The sequence below is a fragment of the Urocitellus parryii genome, chromosome 2, assembly GCF_045843805.1.
Source record: "Urocitellus parryii isolate mUroPar1 chromosome 2, mUroPar1.hap1, whole genome shotgun sequence".
In the NCBI taxonomy this organism is placed as follows: domain Eukaryota; kingdom Metazoa; phylum Chordata; class Mammalia; order Rodentia; family Sciuridae; genus Urocitellus; species Urocitellus parryii.
Window position 1 is genome coordinate 119,632,579 of NC_135532.1, and position 17,998 is coordinate 119,650,576.

General features: G+C 39.9%; 1 protein-coding gene across 4 annotated transcripts in view; it reads right to left on the reverse strand.

The window, feature by feature from the left end:
• Window positions 1–17,998, reverse strand: part of Rnf13 (ring finger protein 13) — a 115,062-nt gene that overhangs the window by 5,517 nt on the left and 91,547 nt on the right. For all 4 annotated transcript variants that reach the window (XM_026379869.2, XM_026379872.2, XM_026379871.2 and 1 more), the window contains one exon: window positions 16,820–16,913. In XM_026379869.2, the coding sequence (XP_026235654.1) occupies window positions 16,820–16,913 (94 nt within the window). The remainder of the gene's footprint in view (window positions 1–16,819; window positions 16,914–17,998) is intronic.

Below are 17,998 nucleotides of genomic sequence, written 5' to 3' on the forward strand. Positions count from 1 at the left end.
TTTCCTGAAGGTACTTCTAGAGTGTCATCAATCTGGGATATCACATTATAACATACGGTGGACAGAACTTTGATTTCCCCTCCAATCTGTTTCTCCCTGGCTTTTCCTCTACATTTCAAGCCTCAAACTTTGGCTCCTCGGGTGCAGCAAAAGCCCGGGAGCATCAGAGCAGGGGGCACACAAAGACCTAGCAGCCAGGGGTGGCAGTGGGGGTAGGGGTGGAGTATCGGCTGGCATGCCCTTGAGGCCTGTCTCCCAGGGGCATGCATAGTCTGTTATGGAGTCCTGTGACCTGCAAAGTGCATCGGGAGTCTGTCCCCTTCTGTTTGGCTTACTCTAAGAGCCCCCTCCCTGTCTCCCCAGGTCGTTTTCTGCTGTTATGTCATTCTACAAACAGCCCCTCCTGTCACCACAGAGCTGTCCCTCCCACCTTGTTCCCACCAGTCTTTCTCTTCAGGCACAGGCACGGACTGTGACAAAAACATTTGCACTTAAAATCAGATGCAGAAAGAGGAATCACCATTTCTAAAGAGGACTCAAAACTCAGCAAGTCTGAAATGATCTAGTCACAGTGCAGATAAACTGATGCAGAACTTAACTGTTTAATTTTACAACAAGGGAGACCAGGCATTGAATCTACCAAGAGGAGGTTTCCCCAAATTAAACGATAAGAGAGACTGAATATTCAGGACTGAATAGCTGAGGTTTCATGAGAGAGACAGTTTAACACTTATTATCAACAGTATGGCCATGGATGGTGTGTCATTGGATTTATGAGCTTCAAAACAAAAATTATTGTCATTGAGAAAGGGCCTTGCTACTTGTTCATGCATCTGCCAGTGGAAAACAGCAGCTTTTTCTAGCAAATAAAAATAAATCGGTTTTATAGTCCCTTCTCCTCTGTACTACTTCCCAAGTAATCTGAACAAAATACAACAGGATAAAATATTTTTAAAGCCAAATTTTTTTTGAGAATTATTCCTGATTGTTTTCAAGCTCAGGAAAAAACAAAAACAAAACAAACAAAAATAAAACAAAAGAACAAATACTTACTTTTAAGCTTAGAATATAAAGGTAGTTAAATGTAGTTACAAAAAATTGTGTTAATTAGAATAAAGAAGTTTAAAAAAATCATAAAAATAAAGCACTTTCCCACTTTTACACCTTCTACTATAAAATGCTATGTTGACTTTTGCCAACCTCTGAAGTAAAAATCTTTCTATATTGTTGTCTTGAAAAATTTCAATATGTAAACTATCAAGAAAAATATCTAATTAACTTAAAATGTCAGGTAAATGAGATCTATATTTTATCATTTGTATTTCAGGGATCCACAGCTTCACAGGGGCTGGGGGAGGGGAACAGTTTCCAGAGAGTATGCCTCACATTCAGGAGAGGGACTTCGGGGAGCAGGGCTCCAGGTGCTAGGTAGCAGTGCAGCCACCAGCCCTAGGGGCACAGGTGGGGCAGTGCAGGCAGTGAGATCGGGAAACCACAGTTTCAATTAAAGAGCTTTTTTGAGAACAAAAATGAGTAATGAAGAGATTTATAAAGAAGCTGTTTCATAACAAAACATCTAAAAGCCTGTGTTATGTCACACGTGCTAGACACAGTAAGGCAGTGCACAGACAGTCTGAGTATCAATCAGCACAGACATTTCTGTATGAGCTGCACAATAAGATCACTAGGACAGGAGGCTGAGATGACCATGTCCCCAATGGGCACTGAGTCTTACAGACTGAATGACCGGGGAAACAGTTGAAAGTTGCTAGTTCTGAAGTTGTTGAGGATGAGATCACAGCTTACACCTAAGGAAGGTATAAATGTCAAAATCTTTTTAGTTCACTGGCAAATATTTCTAAAATATACCTAAAATAGAAATGTTTTAAGACAATGAAGCAGATGATCATTGGAAGAGTGTCTTTTATTCCTTCTTTCTTTTTTTTTTAAGTGGGGGGAGCATAGGATTTGATTATAATACAAATATCATAAATGTCCTAAAATTTATTCTAAGCCTAGAAGAGTTTTTTGAGGCTCTATGGTATGGTACCACATCTTCCCGGAGTGATAAATCCACAGAGGTGTTTTCTTCATGTTTTCAATTAGATGCAACAATAAGAGCACTGCAAGTGAAGGGGAGTGTTTTGTTTCTGGCACCTGTGTGTGCTCCAGACCATCAGCGTGCACTGGAGTATGTGTAACAATCACAGCTCTTTCATTTTACATGACAAGCATTATAACAACCCAAAACATCATAAAACAAAAATATAGGTACCTCAAACTTACTGTTGAAATTTCAAGTGTCGTGTTTACAGTTACATATTTTCCAAGTGCAATCTTTTGTATCATAAAAACGTGATGATTGGATTTCTATGACATTCACATTTTACAAGGGTCACTTTATTTGCATAGCACGGGCTGCTGCTGTCTCTGAGCTCCGTACACGGCAGCACTGTAGTGAGTGTTCTTCATGTTCTGATGTGAAGCCCCACATAGATGCACCTCATACAGATGCACCTCATACAGCAGTAATGCCATGTCTCCACAGAGATGGGACCGCCCGCGGAGAGGCCAGAACGCCTGTTGGGAAACCGTCAGACAGTCATCTTACTAACTGGGGAACAGGAATAAGACCGACAGCCTTGCAGGCCCTAAATAAGTCCATATGTCTGAAATCCAGGTCTACTTATAGATGAGCTTTGGTCAAATTTTATTTTGGGTAGTCTTTTTTAAAAAAAGCTTTTCACTGTATTTTAAACAGTCATTCCAGGGGCTGAGGCTATGGCTCAGGGCAGAGTGCAAACTTGCCTAGCATGTGTGAGGCACTGGGTTCGATCCTCAGCACCACATAAAAATAAATAAAGTATTGTGTTCATCTACAACTAAAGTAGTTTTAAAAAATAATCACTTTTTATTATTTTAATTGGTTCTAACTTGGTTTCATGGTTTATGCAGGAAAAAATACAGCTATAGCCAAAGTGTTTCTGAATAAAGGATCAAATAAATTCAAAGATCTGTCACCACCCTGAAGAGACAAAGTACATGAGATTTGAGAAAGGCAGAAAATGTACCAGAAGCACGGTGTGTGCAAGGACTGAGGGTTCACTCTTCTTGTTCCACTGCTGTTCCTCAGGTCACTGAGAAAGGGTTGGCATACTTCTAGAGCACACCTCAAGACACGCAGACTTGTATGTGCCCTGACATATTAGTGTGCTAGGATGCAGTATTTCTTTGCTTTTGCTTCACATAAAGGAGGTTAAATAAGAACTCTGCTCAGCTTCAGATACACCTAGGGCAAGGGACCTGCATTATTTTTGCATAAAGACAATTGCTTCTAGATGGTTCTGCCTGCTTGACTAGATCGGCCTAATATTCAGTACAAATGTCTATGTAGCAAAGGTGATTATAAGAAAAATCAAACAAATTTTTCTTTTAAAACAGTGTATACAAATTGATAAGAAAATACTAAGATCCTAATAAAAATGTGATCAAAGGGTGTTCAGTGTTTGGACCTTGAATGTTCCCAATGTTTAAGCCTTGTCCTCAGAGTGGCACCATCTGGAGGTGGTGAAACTTTTAAGAAGTGGGTAGGGTCTGCTGGGAGGTCTGAAGTGCTTAGGGGGCATACACTCAAGGGCCATTACAGGATACCAGTCAGTGTCTCTCTGTCTCTCTCTCTCTCTCTCTCTCTGGTTCCTGGCCACCACAAGGTGAGCAGTTTAGTCCATCACACTATGATGTGCTGCCGTGTTTCAAAGCCCAAACAATGTGACCAACTGACCATGGACTATAACCTCTGAAGCTGTGAGCCAAAATAAACCTTTCATCTTTTTAAATTGATTATCTGAGGCATTTTGTTATAGTAACAGAAAGCTAACAGAAGTTCTGACAGGTAATAAAAGCAGAAATATGAATGTTAAAGTAAAATGATTCTTAGATACTGCTAGAAGACTTGAACTTTCAGGAAATTAGTTTATCTAAAACATGTTATTTCCTTTTGACACAGTGAGTTGAGGAGGAGGAGGAGGATAAGCAGGGGTGGGAATGGGGGAAGGGTAAGAAAAGAGGAAACTGGAAGGATGAAAGCCAGGAGGCAGCTTATTTTACTTTGAAATGGTTGTTGCTGAAGGCGGAAAATGGGTAGGGCTGTATTTACAAGTCTAGTGTTTGGAATCAGGAATCTGAATTGCAGTCCTGCAATGTACCTTTACCTGACAGTGTACCCAAATCACAAATACTTTGACCTCGAGTCTCATTTTGTGACCTACAAAATGGTCACAGAAGTACTTTCCTACTTGTGTCACTAAGAACCGAGATCTCGAACGCTGAGTAGGCTGTTGATTTTTGCACTGTGTTGTTGATTTTACAAGACTCACAATGGAAAAGTGTTGAATTTGATTAAGTGCAATGTCCACCAGTCCACGTGAATCCCAGTTAACCCACTGGTACAAATTCCACTAACTTCTTGGGCTAGAGAAGGGCTGACCTGTGGCAAGGCCTGGTTCTGCTCAGCAGTACAGCCTCAGGCAGATGGTGAAGGTCGGAGTAGGCTATAGGTGTCCCAACCCCCTTTAGTCCATTACAGAGTGGACCTGGGATGGCCACTTGGAACCTGAAGTGACAACCAGTTCATCTTCAAGAAACTCAGGAGCATACTTGTCTCTAGGGATCCACAGTGGTGGGTCCTCCTTGTACAACCTGGATTCTCATGAAGTCATTCCTATGCAGCCATCTTGAAAGGCATTTCTTTAGAGAAATGGAGAATCACTCCTGTTCCTGACTTGCTTTATTAAGAGTAAACTGAGAACATTCTTCCCTTGAAACAGTTCCACAAAGCACCAGCTAGTGCTGGTTGGTCTGAACTCTGGTTTTCAATTCTTTGCTCTCTGAGGAAGGGGTCCATCTTTTCTCATTGTACCCTCATGCTCTGAATGGAGTGGGCTGACGTTAGTCCATCTGTTCCAGAGGGACAGGTGACGAAAAAGCAAGCTGCTCACTAGAACCCTGGGCACCTACTCTCCCGGCTTGTCTGTGGACCCCTGGCAGGGGGGACCCTTCCCACAGCAATCTGATGGCCAGGCCATGCAGCATAGTCTTTACCATGGCATCCTCTGGCCCCGTGCACCTCTGCCCTCACATCTTCCTACTCTCCTCCAGGCCAGATCCCTGTCACATGCCCGTAAGCTACTCCCTGACATGTCAAGCACACAGCCGCCACACACTGCCACAAGGCCTCTATAGGTGCCTCCTCTGCTACAATGTCCTGCCATGCTCCCTGTCCCCAGGCCCAGAGACTGTTCCCTCAAATCCTCAGATCTCTGTTCAGAGTGCCTCATGTCCGACCCAAGACAGGCCCCTCTCACCCACCACTCATCTTTTTTTTTTTTTTGTAACACTCACTACTATGTGACTTTGTTGTTATTTGTCTGCCCGCCCCCAATACGCTCTACAAAGGCTGGCATTTTCCTGTTTTATTTACTGCTGTTTCCCTAGCACCCAGAACAGTACCTGGCACACATTAAAATATTTGGTAAAAATATATTGAAGGAACACAATTACTAAACAGACTATTCCCAGAAAATCCTGATTCTGACTTCCAACCAGTAATCCATAGCAGAGGAGCTGATCATACAGATGTAGGTAAAGAAAGCCAAACTTTTTTTTATGAAGTGGATAAATTCCACATAGACCCTGCCTGATGGGCTGAGTTTGGCCTCACATTTCACCCCTAACTCCGTGTTGACGATGGAACTGCAGGCAGCAGATGCCAACTGGACACTTTGAAGCCAAGGAGCGGCCAGTATATGAAGGCATCCTGAAGAGGGTGGAGAGAGGAGATCGGACTGTCGTCCTCTGAGAGAACAATCCACCAGCCCCGTCCACAGGCACAGGGAGAGTAAGGGGCATAACAGAAGTAGTGGTCATTCCTAAGCTGTTTTATTGACATTAGTAAGATGCAACATGAAAAAAGGAGCAGGAAAGAAAGGGGAGAAGTTAAATATACAAGCAAACTGGCCTGCTATTTTTAACCAAAGCTGGTCAGTTAATTCTAAATATTAAAGAGTTGGCCAGTATTTTATGAGTGCCTGCCACACAGTGAGCCTCAAAAGTGTGCTGTTAGCCTAAGCAGTTAGGATCAAGCCTGGCAGAGGGATGATCAGGATGGTCAGGATGCTCCGCCCCAGACCCAGGTGGGAGATGGCCTCCAAGCAGGAAGCTTGGGTTGAGCTGCACAAGGAAATAATTCCACTGAAGCAGAAAAAGACTGATAATCTCTGGACCACAACCTACCTTTTTTATTTATTTTTGAATTTCGTAATTTGTTCTGATGAGTTCTCCATGACAACAGAGTACATTCTGATACAGCACACATGGAGCATAGCTTTCATGTCTTTTGACTGTATGCAACGCAGAGTTGCACCAGTAGCACCACAGTACAGAGGTACGTGACCTTGGGTAACGATGCCCACCCCATTCCCCTCTACCTTCTTCCTCTCTGGAAAGCAGAAGCTGTAGCGTGACTTTATACATACTTCATTGTTTCTTTCAGTGTGGCCGGCACAGGACATCTAACCAACGCTGACCATGTGGTCACTAACAGGAGTTACAAGATGGCCAGCCTATGAAAGTGACTGGTGATGATGCCAACTGGGGAGATGTCTTTATATAAAATGTAAAACAGACAAAGCAGCCAGCTGAGGCGCCTGTGGGGAACTAAGGCAGAAGGCAAAGCAAGGTCAGCAGTCAGAAGAGTCAATTCCAGTGGCCAGAACATGTGGGGACCTACACAACAACCTCAGATGTCCTTTTCTATAGAAGACAAGACATCCTGAAAATGCACCCTGGCCTGTGGGATTTCAAAGATCCTGTGGCTCCCAAGGTACAGGCCTTGGTTTTGTTCTACAATAATTTGCATTTAAAAAGCTATTTGCAGAGCTTTCTTCTCAGACCTAAGAGAGATGCTTATGGCAGGGATTATCAGAGGCAGATTAGATAGTTTGCACAAAGCCACATCTAATCAGTAGCAGAACAAGGTCCTGTGGTTCTGAATCCTGTGTCCATTCCACTCCACCACCCTCCAAGAACAGCTTGCCTTGTGAAAGTCAGCTGCTAATTCTGTGCTGTGGGGTCCACAGGGATTGCTCACATGCCTCTCTCCCTGCCCCCATAGACACATCTGTGACAGTGTGGTGATGTTGGAGGGGATCTAGGGACTGGTCACAGGAAAGAAGACGACTTGTGTCTGCAGTGGAGTTTTGGAGCTGGCTAGGTTGGGAGCAATATTTGCTCTCTTTAGTGTCTCTCCCCTCGCCCTTTCCCCCTCTCCCTCTCTCTCCCCCTCCTCTCTTTTTTAAATTAGAGAACATTTCAAACATACACAAAAATATAATCTACTATAAAACCATTTCATGTGCCATCACCAGGCTTAATTTCAATATCCCCTTGTTCTCAATAAATCTGCCTTCCTCCACTTTGTTTCCCTGAAGAAATTAAAAGCCAATGTATCTCTGAAACATAAAGACTTTAAAAAGCATAATCACCATGCTATTACCACACCTAACTAAATGAATGATAATTTCCTAACATCTAGTGTCCAAAGCAAACTAAAATCTCCCCAATGTCTCAATAATGTCTTAAGGGTTTGTTCCAGCCAGTGTCTAAGCAAGGCCTACGCACCGCACTGGACGGTGACTTGTCATTCTTTCTTGGTCTCGACAGTCCTGCCCCTTGCTGCCACTTCCTTGCTGAAGAAGTGGGGGCACCTATCCAGTCACTTGGCTGGTTCCAGAGACAGGGGCCTTTCAGTTGGCTGTGGTGCCACCTCAGTCACCCTGTTTAGACCTACGTCCTGCTGCCTCAAAGGGCACCACCAGGCAAGTCCACAGAAATCCAATGCCACTTTCCCAAGGCACTGTATTGCCATCTCCCCCAAATAACTGGTACCACAAATGGGAGAATGAAAAGTTGACACTGAGACTGATGCTGACTCCCTGGGGCGGTGTAGCATCTACACTGCAGGACTGCAGGGTGTCGCCTAGGCTCAAAACTCTGAGTCAGGGACCTTCCTGAAAGTGAGGGCTTTAAACAGGATGGAGGAGAGGAGTACCAGTTCAGGACTATCGCTGTCCTTGCATATGCAGAGCCTCTCAGACTTTCATCCTCCCAGTGTAGCCCCAAGTGGGGAGGGGTAAGAAACCAATCAACTTGAAAGTTTTTGGCAAAGAAATAACTGAAAATATTTTAAGTTCAAATGTGGAAATCATTTTTATTTATCCTTTTCATGTTATGAAACAGCAGTATCTTTTTCACAAATACAGCAGTGTTCATAATGTGTCTAGACTGCCATGTCTAAGGAAATCCACCCATTCAGTGACTGTTCTAGATTCTCCTGATCAGCCTGCAGTGGGACAGTCACAGGCCTGTGGGATCGGGGCTGTATACAGTTGAATCATGTGTGCAAATTAAAAATTATGTACCATCAGTGAGCACATCAGAAGGTCTGTGATTCTCTCAAAGTGTTAGTGAGGCTTAGTAATATTTTAGGATTAATGTAACTGAATTTAAATGAATTGTGACTGAGTCTAATTTGGAGCAATTCAGCAAATATTTGAGTTCCTGCTATGTGCCATACTAGGTATAAATGTTTTTTAGGAATTACAAATGATCCTATGGAAAGAAAAATATCTTCAATATGTAGAGTACTATTAAGAATTCACAGAAGGTACACTAGAGGAAGATGTTTTCTAAGCTATCAATTCAATATTCACAGAAACTTGGTCATGGTGTCTTTTGGTAAATTTTATACAACACTTGAAATATGGCAGTTACTTCTTGATTTATATCCACTCCTGCATCTCTACCATCTAGATAGAACAGTGCATCTAGACTCTGGTGTGGGTATATTATTTTGAAAATAATTTACCAGATCATAATCTACTGAGGTTTTGATCTGGAGAAAGAGAAAACCCAACTCCTGCCAACACCCCCCTCCCCTGTAAGCTATCTGTTCCACCTAAGGTTGGGGAAACAAAAAATCAGGAACTGGATACAGGTACCAGGAGAAGAACCTGCTCCATACCAGTCTTTAGTACCACAGGTGAACACTAGGTGAAGTTACCACAATTTATAGTGCCCAAGTAGAAACTGACAAACCCTTTCAAACAGGTTACATGTACCACCCCAAGGAAGATGCATACCTATCAGAGGTTTGAGAGGTTTCCAGACTCTTTAGCAGGGCTGACTGGAGAAAGTCCTCCTTATATGAAACTAGGTCACAAAGTCTGGGTGAGATGGCTGATTCTTCAAATGACCAAATCCCAATGATGAAAAAACAAGACTCACAAAGAAATAGCCATGATACATTAAAGGAACAAAAATGTGCAGAAACCGATCCTAATGAAACAGAGACATATGACTTTCCAGATAAAGAATTCAAAATTACAGTTGTAAGGAAACACAGTGAATTAAAAGAACACAAAAAACTAAAATTAGAAAAGGATGCATTAACAAAAAGGAAGATCAACAAGAGCCAGAACTATGAAGAAGGATCAAACAAATTCTAGAACTAAAGAATATAATAACTGAATTGAAAAATTAATGGAGGGATTGACAGAAGACGTGACCAGGAGAGTGTGTCAGTGCACCTGGACAAACAGTCAGAATCACTGAGGCAGAGGGGCACAAAGAACAGAGGAGAGGTAAGAGGATATGAGGGGTTTATGGGACACCATCAAACAGAAAAGCATATCAATTGGGACACACAGAAGGAGAAAAAGTAAAGTTGGGTGCAGAGAACCTATTTGAATAAATAATAACTGAAAAGTTCCCACATTGAAGGAGAGATATGGACATCCAAATGCAATACTCACAGAGAGCTCCAAAACAGGGGGGGAAAAAATCTAGAGATCTATGGCAAGACACATCATAATTAACTGTTAAAAAATGACAGAGAATCTTCAAAAAGCAAAAAGTAACAGCACATTCCTAACAGCTCCTATGAGAATTATCAGATGACTTTATCAGCAGAAACCTTTTAGGCTAGAAGAGAACAGGATGATATATTCAAAGTAACAATGGGGTGGGGACCCCAAGCAACCAAGAATACTATACCTGGCAAAACTGTCCTTCAAAAATAAGAAGAAATTAAGACTTTCATGGATAAGCAAAAGCTGAGGGAGTTTATCAGTACCAGACCTACCCTATAAGAAATACTGAAAAAATATTCCAGGTTGAATTGGAAGGATGATACATAGGAACAAAAAACCATAAGAAAATATAAAGATCCTTGGTAAAGATAAAACATACAATCAATTCTGTAACATCATAATGTAGGTGAGTAAAACACTTATAAATCTGGTATAAAAATACTTAAAAGCATAAAAATAATTGTGAATCTATTTTAATGAATACAAAATAAAAACAATTTGTGTCATCAATAACAAAATAGAAGGCAAACAGTGATATGAAATAGAATTTTTACCATTATTTAATTTATCAGTTTAACACAGATCAATAGAACTTTAAGATATTCTATGTAATTTATAAAGATAACCACAAAGAAATTCTGTGTAAAATACACATGAAAGGAAATGAGAGGGAACCAAAAACATGTCACTACAAAAAAAATAAAATTACGAACAACAAAAAGAAATATATCAGGAGAAGAAAAGTGAGAGAAAAATGCTTTTAGACAGGAAAAAAATTAATAGAATAATAAGCCTATATCAGAAATTACTTTAAATATAATTGTAGTAGATTGAAGGGATTAAAGTACAAGACTTGCTATGTATTAAAACTATGTCTAAGCATATGCATAACTTAAAACCAACAAGATATTCCATGCAAATGGCAAACTAAAGATACCACAAGTTCTTATATCAGACAAAATAGATTTTAAGGCAAAAACTGTAAAAATGGACAAAGGACATTATGTAATTATAAAATGATCAATTCACTAGTAAGATATAATAATGATAAATTCATACACACCTAACATGAGACACCCAAAAACATGAAGCAGATGCTGAAAGAACTGAAGGGGGAAATGGGCAATGACACAACAGTGGGAAGCTATGGCACCTCACTTTCAGTAAGAACAGAACAAGCAAAACATGGTGGAAACAGTGGATCTGAACACTAGAGACCAACTGAAAGTAACAAACATACAGAGCATTCCGCCCAATAGCAGCAAAAAAACCCACACAGTTTTCAAGTGCATATGGAACATTCTCCAAGATAAGAACACAAGTTAGTCCACAAAATAATCTTAACAAATTTAAGAAGACTGAATTCATACAAGTATATTCTCCTACAACCAAGGAGACACATTAAAAAAGAATTAACACCAATCCTTCCCAAACTCTTTGAAAGACTAAAAAGAGGAGATAACATTCCCAAACTCATTCTATAAAGTCAGTATTACCCTGACACAACAATACAAAAGAACTGCAGCCAGTATTCCTTATAAATATTGATGTAAAAATTCTCAACAAGATACTAGAAAATTGAATTCAACAGCACATCAAAAGGATTATACACCATGACCAAGTGGGACTTATTCCTGGAATTCAGAATGGTTCAACATACAAAAATCAATCTATGTAATACTCCATGGTAAGAAGATGAAGGGCAAACCCCACATAATCACCTCACTTGATGCAAATAAAATTCAACTCTATTTCATAATATAGGCTCCATAATCTAGGAAGAGAAGGAAACTACCTCAATATAATAAAAGCCCCAGATAAAAAGACCATACTTAGGGCTGGTCTGCTTCATGTTTTTGGGTGTGCTCAGTTGTAGAGCACTTGCCTAGCATGTCTGGGGCACTGGGTTTGATTCTTAGCACCACATATAAATAAATGAATAAAATTAAGGTCCATCAACAACTAAAAAATCTATAAATAAAAAAAGACTATAGTTAACATCATACTTAACAAAGACTGAACTCTATTCTTGTAAGATCATGAACAGGGGAAGAATGTCCATTGTCACCATTGCTCAACACAGCATTGGAAGGTCTAGCTAGAGCAATCAGACAAGAAAAATTAGAAGGACTCCAGATAGGAAAAGAAGTAATTCAACACAATCTCTATCAAAATTCCAAGAGGCTTTTTGTTTGTTTTCTGAAATAGAAAGGTCCATCCTAAAATTATTGTGGAGCTGAAAGGGATCCTAAATAGCTAAAAGAATAATGAAAGAGGACCACAAATTTATAGGATTCACAATTCTCAATTTCAAATATTATTACAAAGCTGGAATAATTAAAATGGAGTGACACTGACAAAAGGATAATCAGGTAGACCACAGGCATAAAGCTGACAGTCCAGAAATGGCCCATTCATCTAAGGCCAATTTGTTTTTGACAAGGTTGCTAAGCATGGTGGTACACACCTGTGATACCAGCTCCTTGGGAGGCTGAGGCAGGAGGATTGCCAGTCCAAGGCCTGCCAAATAGCCAGTCAACACAGGAAAAAATGTTCAGCATTAATCACAAGGGAATTGCAAAGAGAGTCATAAGGTACCTCTTCGCATCCACTATCAGCTGTGATGAAAACAAAAGCAACACTAAAGGTGTGGAGAAATCTGAGCCCTCGTGCACTGCTGCTGGGAATGTAACACAGTACAGTGACTGCAGGGACACCACGGAAGTTCCCCACAAAGTTCCACCACCACTCCTTGCACTATACCCAAAAGGATAGAAACCAGGATATAAACTGTTCACTGTACCATTATTAAAAATAGTCAAAAGGTAGAAACAGCCCAAGTGTCCACTAACAAATGGGTATAGAAATGAAATGTGGCAAAAACATACAATGGAATATTACTCAGCAGAAAAGGAAAGAAATTCTGATAGGTGACACAACATACATGATCCCTGAGAACATAAAGCTAAGTGAAGTAAGTCAGAAAAAAATGGCAAACCATTGTGGCTGGACTTATGTGAGTAAGTTCACAGACAGCAGAATGGGGGCTGCCATGGCTGGAGGAAACGGAGAGCTGCTGTTCAGTGGGTGTGGTGTTTCAACTTGGGAAGATAAAAAATTCTGGAGACAAATATGGCGATGGCTTCATAACAATGAGAATGTGTTTGCTAATACAACTGTAAACTTTAAATGGTTAAAATTACAAATGTATTTTACTACATTTAAAAATGAATACAATAGCCAGGCACAATACTGTACACCTTTAATCCCAGTAGCTCAGGAGGCTGAGGCAGGAAGATCTCGAGTTCAAAGCCAGCCTCAGCAAAAGTGAGGTGCTAAGCAACCAGTAAGACCCTGTCTCTAAATAAAATACAAAATAGGGCTGAGGATGTGGCTCAGTGGTCAAGTACCCCTGGGTTAAATTCCTGGTACCCAGAAAAAAAAAATGAATACAATAGCTTATATAGATGTTTGGAAGTAGGGTAGTTTTAACCTTACATGGAAATGCAGTGTCAAACATAGCTAAAAATTACTGTAGAGGTACAAGATGGGACCAGCTTTTAACTATACCTGCTGGAGTCGAGACAATGTGATACTGATGTCTGGATAAACAGTAAGACCAAGGGAAGTCCAGAAACAAAAAACAGTGTATTTTAAACAATTAGTTCTGGGACAATTAGATCTCTTTAAGTGAAAATAAAAAATTGGAGGGGAAAAAATGTAAATTGAACTCCAATTTTATACAATCAATTCCAGTGGATTAAAGACCCAACCATGAAAGGTAAAAGTACAAAGTTTTGAGCTGGGATTGTAGCACAGTGGAACAGTGCTTGCCTAGAGGGGCACTGGGTTCAACCCTCAGCATCACATAAAATAAAATAAAGGTCCATCAGCAACTTAAAAAAAAAAAAAAAAGGACGAAGCTTTCAGGAGATAGTACAAAATAATATGTAAATAATCTTGGGGTGGGAGAACAGTGCTTTTAAAAAGTGCAATGACACTACCAAAAAAGTCAAGAACTTGAAGCCTTGGAAAGCTGCAAGTCAGAAAAAGACAGTTAAAACACACAGGACAGTGGAAGGCTGATTCACCACGCATGCAACTCCAGAGTGGGTTCGAGCACGGGGACAGGGCGGGGCGGGAGGGGACAGAGGAGTCAAACAGATAGCACGAAAGGTATTCTATGGAGTGAAATGTCCAATCGGTAAATAATGTTAGCAGGCACCTACCTTGATGGCAAGTAGGGAGATGTAAATTAAAGCCACATGAGATCTCTTTATCAACCCACCAGAATGACTAAAATTTAAGTTGATCAGTACAGTAAACACAGGAAAAGATGTTCAGCATTAATCACTAGGGAATTGCTGGTAAACATGTGAGCAACAGGAACTTCTGAACAGTGTTGGTGGGAATATAAACCAGCACCATTCACCACCTTGGAAATGATTTGGCAATACCAAATGAAGTTGGAGATGGCACCCAACTAAGACCTACCTAATGTGCTTCTACATGCCCTAAAGAAATCCAAATGCTTATGGATCAGGATATATGGACAAGAATGTTCTCAAAATCACAGTCTATGATGGCTTTACACAGAGAGAAACTCAAGCGTCTATTAAGTGAAGGAGCGACACCTACATGCAATAAGTAGATTAATTTGACCAAAAACGTTAATAAATGAGATAATAAAAAATACAATTCAGAAATGGGCAAAAATTAAAGTGTTTGTTGGTTATATACACATATATGATAAAACTTGAGAGAAGCAAGGCAATGGACGTCATGAGACAGGACAGTGACTGCCTGCAGAGGGGAGGAAGGAATACCACCCAGAGCAGAACAGGAGAGATTCCACGGGCTGCACATGCTCTGTTTCTTGAAGTACATGTTTCCAGAAATACACTCTTATATCCCCTTCTGTCTACATACCATACTTCACATTTTAATAAGGAAGGAATGGTAAGAATGAACACTATTCAACAAACGCTGCTGGAGAAAAACTCAGCTATGCTGACTGGTTCATAGTCATAAACACTAAAACAAGGTCTGGCCTGGCCACTCTGGTCAAACTGCTCAGGCTCTCACTGACCTCTCTGTCAGGAGCACTGACACAGGTTTTCATTCTTTGCTCCCTGATAGATGTGTATCACTTGGTTTCTAATAAACCACACTCTTTTGATTTTTCTCCTAACTGTTCACTCCTCATCGCCACTGCTGATTTCTCCTCTTAAAGTTGGAGTTTCCCAGAATCTTCAATGTCATTCTCTCTGTACTCATGCTCTTGGTAATTGTAAGCAGCCTCATAATTAAATTCATCTCTATGCCAATACTTTCAGCTCAGTCCCCTCTCTTGAGCTCCACAATGACTCATACTGTCTAGGTGACATCAGAAATGCCACATATCCAAAAACCCATGTTCCCAACATCCCCAAGCCTGCTCTACCACATGTTAACCATCCCTATTTCTATTTAAGGGCCTTCCTCACTTGGAAGGTGCATTCTGCCTATTGCTCAGACCAAAAACCACAGGGTCATCCCAGTCTTCTCTCCAGCCAGTCCATTAACACACCCACTGGGCTGCATCTCCCGACACATCCAATAGCTGAAGGTTTCTTCTCCTCCCTTAGGTCTACCACTCTGATTCAAGCCACATGTATGTCAGACATGGGTTACTGCCCTAACTTCCCATCTGGTCTCTCTGCTTGTACCTTTGACCCTCTAAAAGTCTGTTCTTAACAAGCAGCAGAAAATCCTTTTAACATTTAATGTAGTTTCTATCTCTCTTGTTCAACATTCTACAATGGCTCCACATTTTACTCAGGAAAAGCCAACTCTGCCTATCTTTTTAACCCAGAGCAATCTTAACAACATCGTCTTCTTAAAAAAAAACCAAAAAAACAAAAAAACAATTTTTGTTTCTGGGTTTAAGAAATACAAAAATAAACAAATAAAATCAAGCTTTAAAAATTGATTCCTAAAACGAGTCTTTATTATATTCTGGCCTGAATAAATTTTAACTAATGCATCCTCTAAAATGATAGTTCACTACAGTTGCATACATGTATTTGTCAATATGTTTAACATGGTGTTCTTTTTTTTAATTAAATTCTTTATTTTTAAATAACATAATGGTAATTGTAAATATTAAAAAGAAATAATTTTTTTTTTACTTGGAAAAAAAAACTTTTGCAGAAATGTTTTAATGTCACCATCTGTTTTTTACCTTCATTCCCTACACTCTCACTGCTGAATAAAAAAAACAGAACATTTTTACTTGTTTAAGAAATTGAAAAGTCTAGGAAGTACTAGCCAAAAGGTTTAACAAGCATGTGCTTGTATCACGAAAGCAGAGAGAAGGGACACTACATTGGCCACAGAACAGAGCCACAACACCCTCCGCAGCTCTCAACACTGGCTATGTGTCACTAAAGTTCTACGCCTCCCAGACCTTCTGTTCCATCTACAGGGAAGGAATAATTAGATGAGATGATACTGATATAAAATATATAATGTAAAATGTAGAGCCCTAACAGCTACCTGTGTTTTTAGTTAATACCACACTACATAAACAGCACGTGGTGGAAAAGAGACAAAGAAGAGGAGCCAGCCACCCTGGTGCAGAGAAGTGCTCTATTCCCAACATGCTAAGAACTGGTAACACAAGGGTGATGAAAAGCACTATGCTCAGTTCACCACTGCTGTACATTCCCCATAGATGGTGCACCCTACCTATGTCACCAGGGTGCCACAGCAGAATCCATGTCCCACAAATGCCCCCCGGTTCTTACCTGTCTGCTCAGGGTCAGGTAGAGGCAGCAGGGACTCAGAAGGTGATAGCAGGGTGTGGTCATCATGTACTGTGCTGTGATTTAGAAGACAACAGGTTCACTCACCTTTCCTGAATTTGTGTACAGGAAGTTTCTTAAGTTGATCTTTACGTAGTCTATTTCTTCTAGCTCTATGTCTGTCCTGGACAAATTTTGTGATCTAAAGATAAAAGGGGGGAAAAATGAGTCAAATATTAAACATGCAATTAGAAAGGCTATTAAAATAACAATTTTTTAAGTTTCTGGATAGCTGCTACAAACCACTCAATTTATTTAAATCCTAATTACAATAATATTATAAAGCATTAAATTATAAGTGATTAGTTAATTTATATATTATCCTTTGAATTTTTTTATTTATTAAAACCATTTACAAAAATATAAATAACAGACTACATATTACAAAGACTTCAATGGGTCAAAAAGAATGAGAAGTTGAGATTCCTTTAAAGATACAAACTAATAAAATTTTCAAACACATACCTATTAGTTATCACACTTTTAGTTCTAGCAACATAATGGACATGATATTAAATACTTCTACTACACATTTTCAGAAATCTAAGACAAAATATACAAAACACTGTTAGGGTTTCAAGAATGAAAGGGAAGTCCACAGGACCAGAACCAAGTACAAAACACCACCCTATAAAGGAAAAAGGTGACAAGTCTGACTATATCAAAGTTAAGAACTTCTGTCCTCCAAAGAGAGTTAAAAGATAAAAGACTCCACAGACTGGGAAAAAAATGTTTCCTAATTTCACACATGATAAGGAATTTGTACCCAGTATATATAAAAAACTTTCAATACTCAATTTTTTAAGTCACCCACCTGAAAAAAAAATTGTAATTGCTACTGAACCACAGAAGGACACACACATGGCAAATGAGCACTTAAAGAGATCCCCAACATCATTAGTCAACAGGAAAATAAAAACCAGAAATGACAATTCAGTACTACTAACAGGCACACATACCACCCTCTAGCAGGTACGCTAGCAGGATAACCATACTCTAAAAGACCGACTATGCAAGTGTTGATATAAGGGGGAAAAACTGAACTCATTTATGTTGTGTAAATTATATCTTAATAAAGCTGTTAGAATTCTTTTAAAAATTAAACAAATCCACAAATTTGAACCAATGAACATATAACTCTGCATTCCAATGATATTTTTGTACATGGGTAGTATTTTGAAATTTAACCACAAAACTATGGTACAAAGCAGGTGTCTGAAAATAACC